Source organism: Pristiophorus japonicus, chromosome 13, assembly GCF_044704955.1.
Source record: "Pristiophorus japonicus isolate sPriJap1 chromosome 13, sPriJap1.hap1, whole genome shotgun sequence".
Classification (NCBI taxonomy): domain Eukaryota; kingdom Metazoa; phylum Chordata; class Chondrichthyes; family Pristiophoridae; genus Pristiophorus; species Pristiophorus japonicus.
In genome coordinates, this window is record NC_091989.1 from 158,865,528 (window position 1) to 158,886,429 (window position 20,902).

At 44.8% G+C, this 20,902-nt stretch overlaps 2 protein-coding genes across 4 annotated transcripts in view; one reads left to right on the plus strand and one right to left on the minus strand.

Moving 5' to 3' along the window:
- Window positions 1-1,286: 1,286 nt before the first annotated feature.
- On the minus strand, window positions 1,287-14,163 carry psmd7 (proteasome 26S subunit, non-ATPase 7). The gene is made up of 7 exons (XM_070898215.1): window positions 13,996-14,163; window positions 8,657-8,748; window positions 7,717-7,809; window positions 5,450-5,547; window positions 3,475-3,555; window positions 2,471-2,562; window positions 1,287-1,940 (listed from the first exon to the last, which is right to left on the minus strand). Exons 1-7 carry the CDS (start codon window positions 14,067-14,069, stop codon window positions 1,508-1,510), a joined length of 963 nt encoding a protein of 320 aa, XP_070754316.1. The 5' UTR covers window positions 14,070-14,163; the 3' UTR covers window positions 1,287-1,507.
- A 64-nt stretch (window positions 14,164-14,227) lies between these two features.
- The window catches only part of dhx38 (DEAH (Asp-Glu-Ala-His) box polypeptide 38), a 102,706-nt gene continuing 96,031 nt past the window's right edge, over window positions 14,228-20,902 (plus strand). For 2 of the 3 annotated variants that reach the window (XM_070898218.1, XM_070898216.1), the window contains exons 1-2: window positions 14,228-14,312; window positions 15,400-15,789. In XM_070898218.1, the coding sequence (XP_070754319.1) occupies window positions 15,464-15,789 (326 nt within the window). In that variant the 5' untranslated portion in view covers window positions 14,228-14,312; window positions 15,400-15,463. Of the gene's footprint in view, window positions 14,313-14,399; window positions 14,927-15,399; window positions 15,790-20,902 lie in introns of those variants that run through there. The other variant, XM_070898217.1, reaches the window with a different exon arrangement.

Here is a 20,902-nt window from a genome sequence, read left to right on the forward strand (position 1 = left end):
CAAGTTGTGGCCAGTTTTATGTAGTAGATCCATGCAAACTGACAATTAAAGCAAGACTACCTAATAACTTGTATTTATATAGCGCCTTTAACGTAGTAAAACATCCCAAGGTGCTTCACAGGAGTACTGAGAGACGAGAATTGATACCGAGCCACACAAGGAGAAATTAGGGCAGCAAGCTTGGGCACAGAGGTAGATTTCAAGGAGCATCTTAAAGGAGGAAAGAGAGGTTTAGAGGCAAAGAGGTTTAGGCAGGGAATTCCAGAGCTTGGGCCTAGGCAACAGAAGGCACGGCCACCAATGGTTAAGCGATTATAATCAGGGATGCTCAAGAGGGTAGACTTAAGGAGCGCAGATATCTCATGGGGGGGGGGAATTGTGGAGCTGAAATAGATTACAGAGATAGGGAGGGGCGAGGCCATGGAATGATTTGAAAACAAGGATGAGAATTTTGAAATCGATGCCTTGCTTAACCGGGAGTCAATATAGGTCAGCGAGCACGGGTGAGTGCGAGTTAGGACATTGGCAGCCGAGTTTTGGATCACCTCAAGTTTACGTAGGGTAGAATGTGGGAGGCCAGCCAGGAGTGCATTGGAATAGACAAGTTTAGAGGTATCAAGGCATGGGATGAGGGTGTCAGCAACGGATGAGCTGACGCAAGGACGGAGACAGGCGATGTTACGGAGGTGAAAGTATGCGGTCTTTGTTACGCTGCGAACAAAAGCTCATTTCAGGGTGAAATATGACAGCAAGGTTGCGAACAGTGTGGTTCAGCCTCAGACAGAAGTTGGGGAGAGGGATGGAGTCAGTGGCTAGGGAACGGAGTTTGTGGCGGGGACCGAAACCAATGGCTTTGGTCTTCCCAATATTTAATTGGAGACAAGACCTTTACAGCTGATAGAAAAGGTGCTCTCTCCTCTTCTCTTCTCCCCTTCACCCCCCCCCAACCATGCGCCCCCATCCCATCATTCTGGCCTGGCTTCACAGTTAAAAGGCTGGTGTACTGACAAACAGGACCAAATCTCTTTCTGGCTTCATTTTTATTCACTCACTCAGCCAACCAAATTGAAAGTTAAATTCATTCTCCAGAGCAAGCCAGAGTACAATTCTCAACTGTATGGGATTCAGATTCAAGTTTATTCACTTTTATCCCATACCTCAACCATGTAGCTGCCAAGACGCACTCATACCTAGGATAGTGCAGGTATTATTTGGAAACAGTTTGCTCTTAGCTACACTCAGTACCTTAAAGCAAACAGAAATGAGTAACAGACTTAGAATAACCGTATTAGTAAAGCAATATTTATAATGTTTCAAGATTTTGAACATGTACATTGTACAGATACAGAAAACTGCCTCATGCAGAAAACTGCCCCATGCAAACACATCAATGGCTGGATATTTTGGCCCTTTTATTGCAGAAAGCCGAAGTATTAACATTCCCACTCGATACCGCTTGAGTGTTCAAGTTGAAGTTCTATTTTTTTTTTTAAAAGCACTACACAATCTATTTTCTGTCTTTCTTCTCTTCCTTCTTCGATTCACTTTTTTCTTTTTCTTTATCATCTTTTTTCTCTTTTTTTCCCTCTTCCTTTTCTTGCCCTTCCTTCTTCTCTGCATCCCTGTTGGCAATTTTATTGTTGATTAAGTTGTGCAGAGCAACTACTGATCGAATAAGTGATGCAAGATACACCACCAACATCTGATCATTCGTCTTCAGGTAAAAGGCTTTCACAAACTCCTGCAGATTAACGTCAGGCAGTAGATTGAAGACATCCTGCAGCTGGTAGATAATTTGATGGTTGATGGGCAATTTTCCTGTGGCCACTTTTTCCAAGTAATTCCTTATCTCTAATATTTTTGAGTTCAGCCCTTTGAGGCCATGCACTTGGTTTGTGATTCGCTGTGACAGCGTGCCCACTGTAGTGTCCTTAATATCTCTGCAATGGGGACACAGAAGCATAGAAAAGGAACTTCATTCTAGAGTCTGGTCTTAGCAAGATATAGTCAGACAATTTAAAATACATCCACTCATTTAAAGAATTCATATGCACATGTAGTGCAGGGATGGGCATGCATACAGTCTATCAGAAGCCAAGTTGTGTGCAACAACACTGTATGACAGGCAGTGGTCTCCGACATTTCTATCAAACGTCTTTAACAAAGTTCTAGCAGGATTGTTGTTCTACCAGCTGGAATTGTGTTAAATCAAAATATGTAATGATCCCATGCCATGACCTGTGGACAGCAACTCAATGCAATGGATAAACAGATTTGATTTGGTTACAGATTGAATTATAACTACAAAAGTTACCATACAGCCCAAACTGCATATTAATTTACAGCCCAAGTATAAAAACAGTTAAGATTTAATTATCCTCCCAAAACAATACTACTAATATATTAAATGATGGAAGAAATTCACGTAATTTTGCCTGAGGGCAAAGACTTGCTCACACTGCCAGCTTACCGTAGCAAGTGCTCCACTCCAACTTCTTCTGCTTCCTCTGCTCCTATTTCACTAGTTACATGTTCAAAAGTTTTAGAGGTTGGAGTTCCATCCTGAAGAGATACCACACAGTAAATACTGAGCTTAATACCCATTCACCAAAAGTGCTCATCTGTTGTTGGGTTGGGGCTGTGGACGTTTAAGGTGAAGACACTGACCGGCCTATTATTTTCCTTTATAATTTTCCCTTCTTGTCCTGAAGGTACTGTCTCTTGCTGTGGCACGGGGACCAGCAGCCATCTGGTGTCCTGCCCAAATACACATTTTTCACATGCAAGCCTAGATTGCAGATGTAGGAGGCTATTTTATCACAGCGGCATCACAGCCAAACCTAATCACGTGCCCTCTCGACATTCACACACTCAAACTCTCCAATTAAGAACCATTGGCCAGAGCACCAAAGTCAACTGTAGAATCCCTGATGTTGCCCTGGCAAAAATCAACAGGATTGTCAGTGAGTTGCCTCTGGAACTGGCAATAATTGGCTTCTTTCCCCTTCCTAGATGATTATCAGGGCATCAGGCACCCGAGCTGAAAAATGTGGCAATGGCTGAATACTTCTCAGACAACCCCTGATCATCATCCTGGAAGGGAAAGGATGCTGATCAATGCTATTTCCATTTCCAAATGTGTAGAAGAATACCCAAGGAGTAAGAAGGGCAGAAGATGAGAGATTGAGCAGAATTCATCACAGCAATCTCCCTTAGAATGTGGAGATGAGGGGAGAAAGCCAGAGAATTAATACCTTTGAACAACCAAAGGGCCAGTCTTTGGGCTTTTACGTTTGCGAGTAGGATAAAGTTTCAAGTTCAGTTGTTAATGGAATGATTTTTGAAATCAATTTAGGAAATTTTCCATACCTATTGGAAAAGTATACATCTCAGTGGGTTTTAGTGACTGAAGAAAATTTCACCAAAATGATTCATCACACATATACGTTACAGAAGATATAACGCAGTACTTACGTCATGAACTTCCTCTACTGAAATGTAAGCTTCTGTAGGTAGCCCCAGATCTTTTGGCTTGACATCAATGATGACCAAAACCTTGAAAAAAAAATCATATTGTTTTATCCTAGTCTCTCAAGAAGTTATTTATATTCCATTAAAAGCTTGATAAAATAAAGATGTTCTGATTCTTGATATAAGACATTAGAAAACACTATGGGCCGTAAATTGCAGCCTCTTCGGGTGCGTACGATGTGCGCATGCACCCAAAGAGGCCTCGCAAATGCCGGTTCTCGGGGTGCGACGTGCTCGCGCAGAGAACCGGCATTTGCGATCTATCAGAATGTCTTTTGACAGATTGCACGCATCCCCGGAAGAAGGACATTCAAGTGCAGAGATTTAGGCTATTTGCCCAACTCCAGCCCAGTGAATGTCCTTCAAACTCTTACGCCTGGTAAAAGCAGGCGTATAGCCTACTTTTACCTGCGTAAGAGTTTTAAAAGATAGAAAAATTATATTTGATCACAAATTGTTGTGTTAAAAAGCCTGTCCATTAAGGCAAGTTTATTTTTACCCCATTAAAACATACTAAAAAAAAATTCAAAAAAGATGTCTAAAACATTCAATTTCAACTAATTTTAAATATGTGAGGTGTTTTTAAAAACATTTCTTGTGTTGCGTTTCTGGGTTTTTGGGAGTATTCTCATTAATAGTAATGGGAGCTCGTACAAACGGAGCTCCCATTAATATCAATGAGAATACTCCATGTTCATTGGTGGTCCAGGCCCACGTGAGCCCAGGTTGTGCTTACGTTCCTGGGATATGTGGGCCCAAACGCTGGACTACGAAAGGAAGTCTCGGACTGCAAGTATCTGTATTCGTTCCTCCGGGACCACTAGGTACTTCCGTTAAAAAAAATTTGGTTGGAGGCGTCCGCCTGCAGGAAGCCTCTGACTGCAATTTTTGAACCATTAATGTAACATTTATTGTGGTACAATGATAGGCAAAGTAATATTATGCTTCATGTTGGGTAATTATTTACTTTTTTTTAACAGGTGTTGCGACCGAATGGTAAAAAGAGGACAATGGAAAAGTCTGTTATATTCCCATACTTTGTTAGCCTAGTAATTTCAGGAAGATGAACTTTGAAGAAACAAACCATATTGTATTTAAGGTAATTCACTAAATACAAACTTATAAGCGCACCATTTTGGTAAAGAATCTGATCAATTTCCTTATTGTGGGTGTTACTACCAGGCAGGGTTGGCAGGTTATTAATTTATTTCACTTCAGACCACCTTAAACAAAAGCTGCTGCTACATTTTCTCTCCTATCTATACATTCTCTCCAACCCCTTTAAATATTTGTTGTATTTAAGATTTAAAGCTTGAATAAATTTAAACATGACAAGGACTGTTACTATGTACATATACTCATGAGATATTGATTTCAGTCTAAATTGTATACCTGATCTAACACCCAAATACAAGTATAATATACCTGTGCAAAAAACATTGGCTGCACAATAACCCTTTTTAAAAAAAAAACACAAAACTGAAAAACCACTAGAATTACACATACAACGAAAAACCCCATATCACAGCATTGAGTTTGTGCAATACATTTTTGGCATGTTGCAAGATCCAGCTGTTCATTGGAATAAATTCATAATCAAGTATATACAAAAGGTACAGGTTGCAATAAATCCAGCATTTGGTCAAAATCTAATTAAGTTTTCAATTAAGAGATTGCAAGTCTTATTTTTTTTTAAATCAAAGTGAGCTGGACCACCAACTAATGAAAATATGGAAGCTGGTATTCAGAACAAATAGATTTAAACCATTAAAGTTACTTTACAATGAAATAATTTAGTCTGCTAGTAATTTATTCTGCCATCCAAAATAACTGCTGATATACATAATGTGAATACTAAACCAGTGTAATTTATCAACTATGAAAAGTTATTCAAAGGAGGGAAAATCTAAAACCTTACGGAATTAGGACAGTATCGTTTCATTAGTTCATTGATAGCAATGTCGTTTTTGTGTAACTTGGGTCCAGTGTGGTACCATCCAACGATTCTTTCCCTGGCTAAGACAGATATATAATCATCCATTAAAATGCAATTCAATAAATGTTAAAAGACAGTCATTAGACCCATCATATTGATTAAGAAGCACTGCCGGAATGACAATGCATCAACACATTGGGGCTGAATTTGCAGTCGGAGGCTTCCCGCGGGCGGATTCCTTCGACCAGCAAAAAATCTACAAACTTACCTTCTGTCCCGGGATCCACGGAGACTTGTGGTCCTGGGCCTCTACATGTAGGCCACGTATCCCAGGGTGCATGCGGTTTCTCAAGCACTTCAGTGATCACGTGGGCCGACCCAATCAATCAAATAAGGGAATCCCCATTCATGCTTATGGGGATTCCATCTGTATAGAATTTTCATAAGTATGAATGGGAACGACCCCCAAAATACCTCCAGACATTAAATTTTTAAAAAATTAAATATTTAAAATGGCATTTAATTAAATATTTAAAACAAAAATTTAATTTTTTGAAAATAAATTTACGTTTTAACAGGGCTAAAAATAAACTTAACTTATTGTACAGGGTTTTTAATGTATAAATGATTGTTAACATTTTATTTTAATGTTTTTTTAAAAACTCAGGCAGAAGTTGGGCAAATAGCCCAACTCTCCGACTTCGGAAGCCGTTTTCCCAGGGATGCGGAGGATTGCAAGTTCCGTGTTTTAGCGGATGCACAGGGCATGCCAAAACCTGGAACCTGCACAGGCGTACCTTGTATGCGCCCGTAGGGGGCGCAAATTACAGCCCAATCTATTTCTTCCAAAAAAAAGGACGCCTGACTAAGTGATTATTTGTGCAAGTCAAGTAATGAGACTTATGTACCTTGTTACAAGATTCTGTGTTGAATGTGGCAGTCCTTGGATAGGAATTTTCACATTGTTCTAATGACTATTATTCTAAGCCAAGTAAATGCAGGTTTGAAGAAGCAGATTCCCGTTTTAACACTTAAAACACTTTCTTTTATTTCTCATTTTAAATTTATTTTATCCCCTAATTTGAGACCCAAGCATTCAGAAAAACAGCCATCATTACTCAAACTGACCACAAGATTATATACAATAACAAAGCAAGTTAGTTTATTTCCTTTGTTGAAGCAGATTATCCATCACTCCAAATTACCTTCTCCTTGGTGGGGGGTGGGGGCAGGGGGGGGGGGGGGGGGAAATAGGTCTCACCTGCTCTAACTGCCTCATTCGGATCAGAAACTCACCACAATGGACTTCAGGAGCAACCCATGTGCAGGTTGAACCTCCTTTATCTGGAACCCTTAGGACCTGGCCTGTTCTGGGTAAGGGATTTTTCCGGACAAGGGGTGGTCACGTTAAATTGGGTGGTACAGGTATTGAGCAAGGGGATATCAGGGCTGGCTGGCTTGGGGCTGAGAGCGCGGCAGAGAGATCATGGTCCGGGGGGGGGGCAGTGGATCGCGGGGTCAGGCCAGCGATTGCGCGTGTCGCAGCGAGAAAGGACTTCAATTTGTTCATGCGCTACTCGGTGGCCAGGAATGGTTCTGGACAAGGGGTGGTTCCGGATAAGGGGTGGTTCAACCTATACTACCAACATGTTGGTGCACCAATATCCAGTGTGGTCCCGACCTGCGAGGAACATCTGCGGCAGGTTGGGGCCTTAAAAGGAGCATACCACTCCAGGGAGCAGTGCGAGCTGGTGCAGGAGGGCAACTGGTTTCGACGTCACCATAATCCAGGTCGGTGATTGAAGCGTGCGCAGGTACAGTAGGAGTGGCGAGGTCGGGGCGAAGGTGCGGCGAGAGATTGCAGAACGACGTGATTGGGGCCCAGAAGCGGCGAGGGCCCAGGGGCAGTATGGGCCCGACCACACTGCGATGTGTGTGCACACTCAGTCCGTGCAGGAGAGCTGGTCTCCAGTCGTCTTGGTTAATCCTTGCCAATGGACCAAGACCTAGCTCTGTCAAGCCCGTGTGGTGGCTGGTGTGCAACATTGAAACACCTATGAACTCATCTCTTTTTGGCATGGAAGCAAGTCATCCTCGATACGAGGGACTAACTAAGAAGAACTACCAATATGTAAAGCCACACAGCTTGATTAAGATTGGTTTTGGTGTAAACTTTAAAACAAAACAATATCCAGCACATACAATCTGAACTTTAGCCTCAACTTGAAGTACTGTACAAGGAATCTTACCATTCACTTTCTTAAACATCCCATACATGTTCTCCAAGTAATCATGATCCAGGAACCACACTGAATCATCTTTCTCATCTTCATCGAATGGAACTAAGATAGAAAAGAACATTTAAAAGATAAAATGTTCTGAAATGCCAGGCAATACCACAAAATCTAACAACTGTTTTAATTGTTCTGTTCATGGATTTCCGTTCCATGTTAACAAGTGCAATGTTGAAAAGATACCCATGTTTTACCTTTTTAACCCATAAAATTAAAATTACAAATGCTGATTTTAAAAAAAGACTTGCATTTATACAGCACCTTTCACGACCTCAGGTCGTCCTAAAGCGCTTCACAGCCAATGAAGTACTTTTGAAGTGTAGTCACTGTTGTAATATAGGAAAAGCGGCAGCCAATTTAAAATGTTCTTGCTCATTATTAAAGTTTACAAAAGCTGGTTTTTCATCAAAGTGTATCAACTGGCCACAAAGCATATAAACTCAGCCAACGTAATATTTACAGCTACACTAGCACCGTTGAAAAGGTTCCCAACACATATTTGTAAAATGCACTAATGTACATAATAGTCCATAAACAAAGATCCAAGTGTTTTTCACTCAAAAACAGAATCGATTACCGTATTCTGGATAATGCTATCAAACTATACAAACAAGCTAAAAGAACAAATACATTTTGCATTGTTTGTTATTCAAAACTGGATTTACAGTAACCAAACTGGAATGACTGTTTCATAGCAAAATTTATTGCTTCAATTAAAGAACGACATCATTGGCATCAAAACTCGAGAGGGCTGGCCAATGGGAAGTTTAGTCCCAAGTGGTAGATCTTGACTGAGAACTATGACAGATCATTCGATATTACAAATAATTCACGTTAAGTAATGAATAGTTGCTAATCTGTAATAATTGAATTCATCCCTAACTTTGGCACTTACCTGCAAAACTGTTTGAAACATCAAGTATCTTTTTGTGCCAAGAACCCAGCAACACCCCAACTACTCGTTTTTGATTTCCAACTTTTCCTATTCTGAACATTAAAATGAAAAGTTACCATAATGAATAGTTTAACAATTATAATCTTACACAAGCAATGAATGTATCAATGCTCCCACTGAATACGCCAATAATAAAAAAAATCCTGAAAACGATAATGTCCCAAAGGTTCTTAAAAAATATATTTTCCATCCTCAAAGTAGCAACCTCCCTTTTACCTATACTGTTGCAAAAATATGGTGGTTAACTCCGGGTCCAACACATTTTAGCATAAATGTGTGACAAAGAGGACATTAACAATTTAAAAAAATTAGGATCAGGTATTAAAAGAAATCAGGATCACCAGTTTGTTAGATCGGATTTGTTAAAGGAATATTTTCATTCAGATCTGTAATATATCAATCTGTAATATAATTCCCAGCCAACTTAGGAAAACTAACGAGCACATTTGTCTTGATTTTCCATTTATTTTTAACACTGTTGTATTTGCTGCCATGTGTAATGAGGTAGGGCAAGATATTACTCAGCAAGCAAAATTGTCCACTTTCTGTATTTCAAGGACGCCACTTCCCTCATACGCATTTCAACAAAGGAACTTATCTGCCCTTCATTGCATATTCTTGCGTATGTATTTAGCATTTTACGTTTGGAGAAAAACGCTGATCTGTTGCCCCCGTCCCCAAGACTCCAGCAACAAATCACAGCCTGGCTATGTTGGTAGCACTCCCACCTCCGAGGGAGAAGGTTAAGGGTTCCAATTCCACTCCAGGATTTCAGCACTCAAGTTCAACAATGCAGCGTTCAGCCTGAAGATGTGTCTTTCAGATGAGACGCTAAATCAAAGTCCAGTCTGCCTGCTCAAGTGGATGTGAACAGTCTCACGGCATTATTCACAGAGCAGGGCGTTCTCCTGGTCAACAGGCTTCCATCAACCAGCACCAACTAGAACAGTTTATTCGGTAAATTATCTCATTTATTGTCTGTGTAACCTCAGTGTGCGCAAATTGATTTATTAGCTAAAGGCTCTGGGTTAGGCGCACAGCCCAAAGGAATGGCTTGTACATGACTTTAGATCAAATTTGTGTATAAAAATAAACATTTGTTTAATAAAAAAGAAAATTGGCAATAAATTCTCCATGTGTCATGGTGAACATGGTTACTATTTAAGATTGCCTGTGCAGGGTGTAGAAACAAAAGTCTGACAGGGGAGTTACATCGATCCTTGCAGAATCTGTCAGATTTTTCTAACATTCATTTCAATGGAAGGAAAATCAGGCAGTTTGTGTTACCAGCGTGTGGTCCGTCCCACCCAGGGTTATCTTTCTGCAGCTTACTCAAGTGATGCTTAATGGCCGGGAGCTACAGCTTAAAATCTACCCTAATACATCAATACCCTTCTTAAATCTGCCCACGGTTCCAAAACAATGTACAGTAAAAACTGTTCTATCTGATTCAGATTGTACAAAATTCAAGTACTGAACATAAATCAAAACTTTTGGTCTTTATGATCGGGTGTATGTTGGGGGCGGGGGGAGAAATAGAAAACGGTTACTCATTGAAAACACAGGTGTATGTTAAAGCCATTCTGCCTCTGGTAAGATGCAGTTTTACTCACTCATATTTTCATTATCAATGGAAACGTTTGCAGGATGGGTGAAAAGTCATTTTCATCTTATTTACACAATGCAATGATGCCTATTTTCTCACTTTGGTCACTACTCTGAATCAGACTCCCTTTTTACTAGCAAAAAGGAAAATTGATGGCGACAGTGATAGGTTCAATAATTAAACTGATGTTCCAGGCTTGCTGACCTTTTAGCAAAGGGGCAGAAGCTCCTATACAGAGCTAAATTAGTAAATATCTATACTTCAAGTAGTGTCTGATGAATTAGCATATAGTATTACATGGTACAAATACATTTGTATAGTCATCCAGTTGATAAAATTGAATGTAAAAAAAGTTAATATTTGCCTCAGATGAAACAGACATTTAGCCTGATGCATAGCTGGCTTTTTAATTTATGTTTTGTTTTATTTGCATGCTATTACTTGTGTGACAGGGTGAATGTGTTGCACAAGATAGAACACACACCTACCTTTACTTATATTCCAATAGATACAATGTACGAAGGTGTCCAATTTTGGGTACATCCCATTACACACCAGAGGTTATTAGGATTACATGCTGTTTTAGTATGCTTGGAGTAGCAGCAACATGCATATGTACATTTAAAGTTAATTTTGAGGCTAATTTTAAAACCCCTTGTTTTTTTTTTAGGGTTTTATGATGAGTTTTAAAAGAGAGAGAAATAAATGGACCCCAAAAAACCGAAATAAATTTGAAAATGTTGAGGAAAACAAGCAAGGGACTCCTCTCACTTAATCCACGATGATTAAAGGAGTTGATTACATAGAATTTACAGCACAAAAACAGGCCATTCAGCCCAACTGGTTCTTTTAAAAAAAAACATTTGTTCATGAGATGTGGGCATCGCTGGCAATGCCAGCATTTATTGCCCGTCCCTAATTGCCCTTGAGAAGATGGTGGTGAGCCGCCTTCTTGAACCGCTGCAGTCCGTGTGGTGAAGGTGCTCCCACAGTGCTGTTAGGGAGGGAGTTCCAGGATTTTGATCCAGCGACGATGAAGGAACAGCGATATACCTCCAAGTCAGGATGGTGTTCCCATGCACCTGCTGCCCGTGTCCTTTTAAGTGGTAGATGTCGCGGGTTTGGGAGGTGCTGCCAAAAAAGCTTTAGCGAGTTGCTGCAGTGCATCTTGTAGATGGTACACACTGCCACCACTGTACGTCGGTGATGGAGGGAGTGAATGTTGAAGGTGGTGGATGGGGTGCCAATCAAGCGGGCTGTTTTGTCCTGGATGGTGTCGAGCTTCTTGAGTGTTGTTGGAGCTGCACTCATCCAGGCAAGAGGAGAGTACTCCATCACACTCCTGACTTATGCCTTGTAGATGGTGGAAAGGCTTTGGGGAGCCCGGAGGCGAGACACTTGATATTCACCCTCTGACCTGCTCTTGTAGCTGGTCCAGTTAAGTTTCTGGGCAATGGTGATCCCCAGGATGTTGATGGTGGGGGATTTGGCATTGGGTAATGCCGTTGAATGTCACGGGGTGGTGGCTAGACTCTCGCTTGTTGGAGAGTCATTGCCTGGCATTTGTGTGGCGCGAATGTTATTTGCCATTTATCAGCCCAAGCCTGAATGCTATCCAGGTCTTGCTGCATGCGGGCATGGACTGCTCCATTATCTGAGGAGTTGCGAATGGCACTGAACACTACAGTCATCAGTGAACATTCCCACTTCTGACCTTTTGATGGAGGGAAAGTCATTGATGAAGCAGCTGAAGATGGTTGGGCCTAGGACACTGTCCTGAGGAACTCCTGCAGCGCTGTCCTGGAGCTGTGATGATTGACCTCCAATCATCTTCCTTTGTGTTGGGTATGACTCCAGCCAATGGAGCGTTTTCCTCCCGATTCCCATTGACTTCAATTTTACTCGGGCTCCTTGATGGTACACTCGGTCAAATGCTGCCTTGATGTCAAGGGCAGTTACTCTCACCTCTGGAATTCAGCTCTTTTGCCCATGTTTGGACCAAGGCTGTAATGAGGTCAGGAGCCGAGTGGTCCTGGTAGAACCCAAACTGGGCATCGGTGAGCAGATTATTGGTAAGTGCCGCTTGATAGCACTGTTGACAACACCTTCCATCACTTTGCTGATGATTGAGAGTCGACAGATAGGGCGGTAATTGGTCGGATTGGATTTGTCCTGCTTTTTGTGGACAGGACATACCTGGGCAGCTTTCCACATTGTTGGATAGATGCCAGTGTTGTAGCTGTACTGGAACGGCTTGGCTAGAGGGGTGGCTAGTTCTGGAGCACAAGTCTTCAGCACAACAGCCAGGATGTTGTCAGGGCTCATAGCCTTTGTTTTATCCAGTGTGCTCAGCTATTTCTTGATATCTCATGGAGTGAATCGAATTACTGAAGACTAGCTTCTGTGATGGTGGTGAGGAGGAGGCTGATATGGATCATCCATTTGGCACTTTTGGCTGAAGATAGTTGTAAACACTTCAGCCTTGTCTTTTGCACTCGCGCTGGGCTCCGCCATCATGGAGGATGGGGATATTAATGGACTGGATGTGGCAGGACCACAGATCTTTAATTTGATCCGTTGGTTGTGGGACTGCTTAACCTTGTCTATAGCATGTTGCTTCCGCCTTTTAGCATGCATGTAGTCCAATCCCCAGGTTGGCACTTCATTTTTAGGTACCCCTGGTGCTGCTCCTGGGATGCTCGTCAGGTTTTTTATTAGGCAAGGGTTACAGACCAAGGTGGGTAGATGGAGAGATACATATCTAATTGAATGGCGTAACAGGTTCGAAGGCCTGAATGGCTGACTCCTATTCCTATATTCCACAGCAGTACCTGATGACGATCATAGTAGCCTTAAAAGAATACTAATTTGCACAGCCTTCATTTTCAGTTCCTCCTAAAAATTGTGCACATCTACAGCATTCAACATGTATACTGATTTTTGGAGGAAATTTGCACAAACCCTCAGACCTAATTTTTGGTAAGAAAGCAATGGAAATTGATGGTTTTTCCCCCCCTCAACTCAACTTGGAGAAAAAACGTTTTTTTTTAAACCAATTCACACCTGCCCACCCCCCACAAATGAGAATTTACTCGTGGAAATCTGATTATAAAAGGTTTCGAAATATGAAACCATATGATTTGAGAGAAGGATGCTAGAAATACGAAACATGACTTTAAGAACAAATGGCAGCCCAAGTGTGCAGCATTTTGTGTGGAGGTACCAATTTCAGTAACTGGATGAGAATTAAAAGACGAATTGTACAAAATGATGTGTATACACTATGCAAATCCTTACTTTAAAAAGCGTAGGAATTTGCAACATTTTTTCTTGCTGGGATTTTAATAACCTAGCCAATTTAATTAAAATTTGCCACTTAGAGGATTTAAGCTCATTTTTAAAAAAAAAGTTAAAACCAGTCAGTGGCACAATCTTCAGTGAACGTCTGATGACATTATATTATATATGAAGAAGCTTCATTGAAAATAAAACGATAAATTTAAACATAAAATTGTTTAGGGTGACAGTTTTGGAGAATGTGCTGTCAATGTGACTCAGCAGCGGCTGGCAGTGTCTGCGAGAGCAGGCCTTGAACCCGCCCTGCAGCCAATACAACAAAAGCCCCAGCACCACACACTCCCACTCCACCCAACCCCACCCCGGCCCCCCTCACCTGTTAAAATGATCCACCACGCTCAGCAAGACTAGCGGGTGAACGACGACTTTCTCCACCACGGGATCCGGCATTGTGTCCGATTTGGCTGTAAGTTTAGAACCGCCGCAATCGAGAGAGAGGGAGAGGAAGGTGGTGGTGGGGGGGGGGAGAAATCTCTCACACACACACAGACCGGAAATGGTTCAAGCGCCCGGCACCTCACTTCCGGCCGGGTGTCCCGGCAGCCCTGGCGGCACCGGACGTGAGGTCGGCGTGAGCGGCATGGCGGTCATTTTAGTGAAGGGGAGGGTAGAGAAAAACAAACTGAGTTGAAGGTGTGTGTGTGTGTGTGTTTGTGAGCGGCTGCCCGGAGGGATCACCGGGCGGGGTGTCGCACGGAGGGTCAGCGGCGGGGCCTCCGAGGGTCTTGGGTCGGACTCGCTGCCAGTAAAAGCGGTTTGAATGCCGCCGCTTCTGGCGGGGTCGCGATGGACGCGGGCTGGTCGGCGTTTGGGGTTGTGTGTGTGTTCGGGCCCGGGGGCGGGATTCACTCCACACCGCACCGCACCACACAGGGGTTCCATCCCCGGGGCTATGGGGAATGACTCTTTAAACACACAGAGGTCAAGTGGCTCCGTCCTAATCATGCAGCTTTCCCATAAAGAAGCAGGTTCGCGAGTATCAAGTTCAGTCTGATTTTGAAAGGCACTGCATCCACTGAGCTGGGCAGTCTCATCTAGATGTATCTGCGCTGCCTATGGAAACAGTCTGATTACATTGACAGGGCTTGGGAAAAGGTCTCAGTTTTTAATGTCACAGATGGGAGGAGGAAATCGAATGTTCATTTGAGGTTAAACCATCTTGATGCTGTCTTGTCACTAGGTATACAGGACACAGACACAACTATGAGCCAGAGGTCTTCTTGCCACATGACATTTTGAAGGAGGAGGTGCTTCTATGATGAAATATTCTTTGCTGTAAAATACTTGGGAGTTGTTTAACAAACATACCCATTCTTAGCTACTAATGACTTTTGAGGACAACAAATTTAGAATTGGCTAATAAACATAACTTCTTCCTTCCCTGTGTCTTATCCTTTAAAGATTACTTGCTGGTCATTATGGTTGCATTATCAAGTTTGAGTCCAATTTAATAAAGGGGAGTTTTGATGGCCTTGCCAGTCAACGAAAGCACAGTTTACTGTCAAGGGTGTGGTGTTCTATGTGTCCGCTTTTAGATGTACTCTGAAAAATGGGCAGCACACATTACCAAGTGATAAATCATTACAATTGCTATCTATCGTACCACATTGTAGGAATTTAATAATTATTACTACTTCCAATAGAATAAAAATAAAAACTTGATGAGCTAATTCTGTGTGTAACTGTGCATAAATTATGTTCTGCTTACCCTGTTTTTTAGGAGCTTTTACTTAAATCTGTCAAAACCGGACTGTTGTGGACATTACCTGCTGCAGCTATCAAGCATGAATGATGATGACTCCATTCACAGGCTGGAGGGCTGTGACCCTGACAATCAGATTGGGGGATTGATAATAAAAAAGAAGAGTGCCACAGATGACCAGCATATCTTTCGAGCTCCAGCACCAAAGACCTCACTGTTAGGGCTTGATAAATTGGCTGCCCAGAAGAGAAAAGAACGGGAAGAGAAAGAAGAAGAAGAAGAAGAGGAAGAAGAAGAAAAGAAGAAATCCAAGGTATCATCATTCAAAGACTGGGAGGAAGGAAAGGAAGACATTGGCTCCGATGAGGAGAGTGGTGACAAAGTAGGCAGAGGTGGGAAAAAGGAGAGGTAAGACACTGCAATTACATATTAACATCAATCAATTGATTTACTTCAACTTTTTTGTTCCTGTTCTTTTCTGCTTTATTATTTATCTAAATTTGTCTCCAGGCATCTATCTTTCTGTGAGGAAGAGGATGATGAATGGCTTTGTTTTTGGCTGCTTCGTCAGTTCCTTTTCAAAGCCTTTCAAACATGGTAGCATGATGCAAAAGGTACCTTGGATGAGAAACGATGAAACATAGGACCCAAGTTTCCACATGATTTGCGCCTGATTTTTAGGAGCAACTGGTGGAGAACGGACTATCTTAAAAATCGCAATTCTCCACATTTTTTTTTCTGCAGTTCTAGTCAGGTAGAACAGTTCTACATTGGAACAGAATTTTTTCTTCAAAAGGGGGCGTGTCCGGCCACTGACGCCTGATTTGAAAGTTTCCACAGTGAAAACGTACTCCAAATTAAAGTAGAATGGAGCAAGTGAAGATTTTTGTAGAACTGAAAAAAACCTGTTCTACACATTAAAAAATCAGGCGCAGGTTACAAATTAGACGTCCAGAACGAGGTGGGGGGGGAAGGGAAGTCATTAAATTCTATAATAAATCCTTATTTATACTTATACAATATTATACAAATAAATCCAATCTGAATAAACATTTATAAGCAAAGAAAAGATTAAATAAACCATCTTCCTACTTGTGTGCAAGTGCTTCAGCCAGGGAGAATTCTGCAGCCGTTCGTGCCGCTGAGCTGGAGGGGGGGGGGTGGGGAGGAGGAGAAAGCGGTCCAGTCAGAGAGAGAGAGGGAGGGAGGTCAGGTTGGATCCAGTCCGGGAGTCGGGTCGGGTCCAGTTGGGGGGGCGGGGAGCGGGAACAGGAGCGCGGGTCGGGTCAGTCGGGGGGGGGGGGGGGGGGGTGCGCGGGTGTCGGGTCTGGTCCGGAGGCAGGCGGGGAGCGGGTGTCGGGTCTGGTCCGGAGGCGGGAGGGGGGGGGGGGCGGGGAGCGGGTGTCGGGTCTGGTCTGGGGGTGGGGGGGAGAGCAGGAGCTGGAGCTGGCCGTGGGAGGAGCCTTATTCACGCAGCCCCAGTGAGGCCATTCAGCCAGGGCTAGGGGCTGCGTGCTTCGGGCCCCTCCCACATAGTTCGGCGCCTGGAGCTACTGCACTTGCGTGCCCACTGTAACGCGCATGTGCAGAGGTCCCGGCACTGTTTTCAGCGCAGGGACCTGGCTCCGCCCCCCCCACAGCTCGTGCTGGCTGCGCCGAGGGCCAGAGGACCTGCAAGTAGGTGGAGAATACCGAGGATTTTTTTAGGCGCACTTTGTGGCGCAAAAAACGTGCGTCCAGGTCGGGACTGCGCCGTTCTAGGCGCGTGTGGAAACTTGGGCCCATAGAAACATAGAAAATAGGTGCAGGAGTCGAGCCTGCACCACCATTCAATATGATCATGGCTGATCATGCAACTTCAGTACCCCACTCCTGCTTTCTCTCCATACCCCTTGATCCCTTTAGCCGTAAGGGCCACATCTAACTCTCTTTTGAATATATCTAACGAACTGGCCTCAACAACGTTCTGTGGTAGAGAATTCCACAGTTCACAATTCTCTGAGTGAAGAAATTTTTCCTCATCTCGGTCCTAAATGGCTTACCCCTTATCCTTAGACTGTGACCTCTGGTTCTGGACTTCCCCAACATCGGGAACGTTCTTCCTGCATCTAACCTGTCCAATCCTGTCAGAATTTTATATGTTTCTATGAGATCCCCTCTCATTCTTCTAAATTCCAGTGAATATAAGCCTAGACGATCCAGTCTTTTTTCATATGTCAGTCCTGTCATCCTGGGAATCAGTCTGGTGAACCTTCGCTGCACTCCCTCAATAGCAAGAATGTCCTTCCTCAAATTAGGAGACCAAAACTGTACACAATATTCAAGTGTGGCCTCACCAAGGCCCTGTACAACTGCAGTAAGACCTCCCTGCTCCTATACTCAAATCCCCTTGCTATGAAGGCCAACATGCCATTTGCCGCCTTCACCGCCTGCTGTACCTGCATGCCAGTTTTCAGTGACTGATGTACCATGACACCCAGGTCTCGTTGCACCTCCCCTTTTCCTAATCTGCCACCATTCAGATAATATTCTGCCTTCCTGTTTTTGCCACCAAAGTGGATAACCTCACATTTATCCACATTATACTGCATTTGCCCACTCACCTAACCTGTCCACAAGTCACTCTGCAGCCTCTTAGCATCCTCCTCACAGCTCACACCGCAACCCAGCTTAGTGTCATCTGAAAACTTGGAGATGTTACATTCAATTCCTTTGTCTAAATCATTAATGTATATTGTAAATAGCTGGGGTCCCTGCACTGAACCTTGCGGTACCCCACTAGTCACTGCCTGCCATTCTGAAAAGGACCCGTTTATCCCGACTCGCTGCTTCCTGTGTGCCAACCAGTTCTCTATCCACGTCAATACAAAACCCCCAATACCATGTGCTTTAATTTTGCCCACTAATCTCTTGTGTGGGACCATGTCAAAAGCCTTTTGAAAGTCCAAATACACCACTGGTTCTCCCTTGTACACTCTATTAGTTACATCCTCAAAAAATTCTATAAGATTTGTCAAGCATAATTTCCCTTTCATAAATCCATGCTGACTTGGACCGATCCTGTCACTGCTTTCCAAATGCGCTGCTATTACGTCTTTAATAACTGATCCCAACATTTCCCCCACCACCGATGTCAGGCTAACTGGCCTATAATTCCCTGTTTTCTCTCTCCCTCCTTTTTTAAAAAGTGGGAGAAGTCTTTCATGCGTGAGAGAAGGTGCCTCGACAGCATACCCCTTATCAAAATCAAACCATACAAGAATCATGATTTAGTTTGAAGACCCCGCATCTCCTCTTTTTTCCTCTCTGCAAATTTTACAACTCTATTTGAACCACAATTCTTGTGTAATATGCGTAATATCAAACCTGTGAGTAATTTATATTTTACCATGTGCTGCAAAACCTTCTGTTTTTCTTTCATGTTCAGATCAAACTCTAGAAAGTAAATTGATAAAAGTTCCGTTGAAGTATTTACCATTTGCAAGTTGGCTAAAAACAGTGGCTATCAGTGAAAGAGGTTATTTTAATTTTTTTGAACATTGTCATGGAGTTGTGGACAGCAATTTCTTGTTGATACAAACAATAAATAACATTACTTCAGAATTGACTTTTCGATTAAGATTATAATGAGCGATTTCACAGTAAAAGCAAAAGGAAGCAGTTCATAGAATCATAGAAATTTACAGCACGGAAGGAGGCCATTTCGGCCCATCGTGTCCCGGCCGACCAAGAGCTATCCAGACTAATCCCACTTTCCAGCTCTTGGTCCATAGCCCTGTAGGTTACGTCAATTTAAGAGCACATCCAAGTATCTTTTTAATGTGGTGAGGGTTTCTGCCTCTACCACCCTTTCAGACAGTGAGTTCCAGACCCCCACCACTCTCTGGGTGAAGAACATAAGAAATAGGAGCAGGAGTAGGCCATTTGGCCCCTTGAGCCTGCTCCGCCATTCAATAAGATCATGGCTGATCTGATCATGGACTCAGCTCCACATCCCTGCCCGCTCCCTATAACCCTTTACTCCCTTATCGCTCAAAAATCTGTCTATCTCCACCTTAAATATATTCCATGACCCAGCCTCCACAGCTCTCAGTGGCAGAGCATTCCATAGATTTACAACCCTCTGGGAGAAGAAATTTCTCCTCATCTCAGTTTTAAATGGACAGCCCCTTATTCTAAGACTATGGGCCCAAGTTTCCGCTTCTGGCGAAAACGGCACACCTCCGAGACTTGCGTGACCAGCCTGGGCTCGAAGGTGCGCCGGAATCTTCTTCAGCAATTCTCCAGTCCTCCTGGAGCGTGGCGTGGCGCAGCGTAGTCTCTCTGGGGTGGAGCAAGCCGATCGCAGCCTGTATGGGGGTGGGGCTAGGCATCAGCTTTCTTGTCAGTGCCGGCAGCGTTGCGCAGGCGCGTTGGAGCATGCGCGCCTGCGCAATGGCTCGGGAGCATGGCTAGCGGGGTGGGGAGGGGGGGAGCGTGGTTAGCGGGGTGGGGAGCGTGGCTAGCGGGGTGGGGAGCGTGGCTAGTGGGCTGGGGAGGGAGGAGCGTGGCTAGCGAGGGGGGGAGCGTGGCTAGCAGGGTGGGGAGGGGGGGAGCGTGGCTAGCGGGGTGGGGAGGAGGGGACCGTGGCTAGCGGGGTGGGGAGCGTGGCTAGCGGGGTGGGGGGGGAGCGTGGCTAGCGGGGTGGGGAGGAGGGGACCGTGGCTAGCGGGGTGGGGAGCGTGGCTAGCGGGGTGGGGAGGGGGGAGCGTGGCTAGCGGGGTGGGGAGGGGGGGAGCGTGACTAGCGGGGTGGGGAGGGGGGGAGCGTGGCTAGTGGGGTGGGGAGGGGGGGAGCGTGACTAGCGGGGTGGAGAGGGGGGAGCGTGGCTAGCGGGGTGGGGAGGGGGGAGCGTGGCTAGCGGGGTGGGGAGGGGGGGAGCGTGGCTAGCGGGGTGGAGAGGGGGGAGCGTGGCTAGCGGGGTGGAGAGGGGGGAGCGTGGCTAGCGGGGTGGGGAGGGGGGAGCGGGGTGGGGAGGGGGGGAGCGTGGCTAGCGGGGTGGAGAGGGGGGAGCGTGGCTAGCGGGGTGGAGAGGGGGGAGCGTGGCTAGCGGGGTGGAGAGGGGGGAGCGTGGCTAGCGGGGTGGGGAGGGGGGAGCGTGGCTAGCGGGGTGGGGAGGGGGGGGGGCATGGCTAGTGGGGTGGGGAGGAGGGGACCGTGGCTAGCGGGGTGGAGAGGGGGGAGCGTGGCTAGCGGGGTGGGGGGGGGAGCGTGGCTAGCGGGGTGGGGAGGGGGGGGGGAGCATGGCTAGTGGGGTGGGGAGGGGGGAGCGTGGCTAGCGGGGTGGGGAGGAGGGGACCGTGGCTAGCGGGGTGGGGAGGGGGGAGCGTGGCTAGCGGGGTGGGGAGGGGGGGGAGCATGGCTAGTGGGGTGGAGGGGGAGCGTGGCAACAGGGATCGAGGGGGGTGGGGGAGCGTGGCTATCTGGGTGGGGAGGGGAGAGGGGGGAGCGTGGCAACAGGGATGGAGGAGCATGCGTTGGG

What these genes read in the sequence shown, in the direction of transcription:
- psmd7 (XM_070898215.1), bottom strand. Translation starts at nt 14,069, where the DNA reads ATGCCGGATCCCGTGGTGGAGAAAGTCGTCGTTCACCCGCTAGTCTTG. An exon ending in GATGTTTAAGAAAGTGAATG is followed by an intron (nt 5,548 to 7,716) that starts GTAAGATTCCTT and finishes TATCTGTCTTAG; the next exon opens with CCAGGGAAAGAATCGTTGGA. An exon ending in CAGTAGAGGAAGTTCATGAC is followed by an intron (nt 2,563 to 3,474) that starts GTAAGTACTGCG and finishes GTATCTCTTCAG; the next exon opens with GATGGAACTCCAACCTCTAA.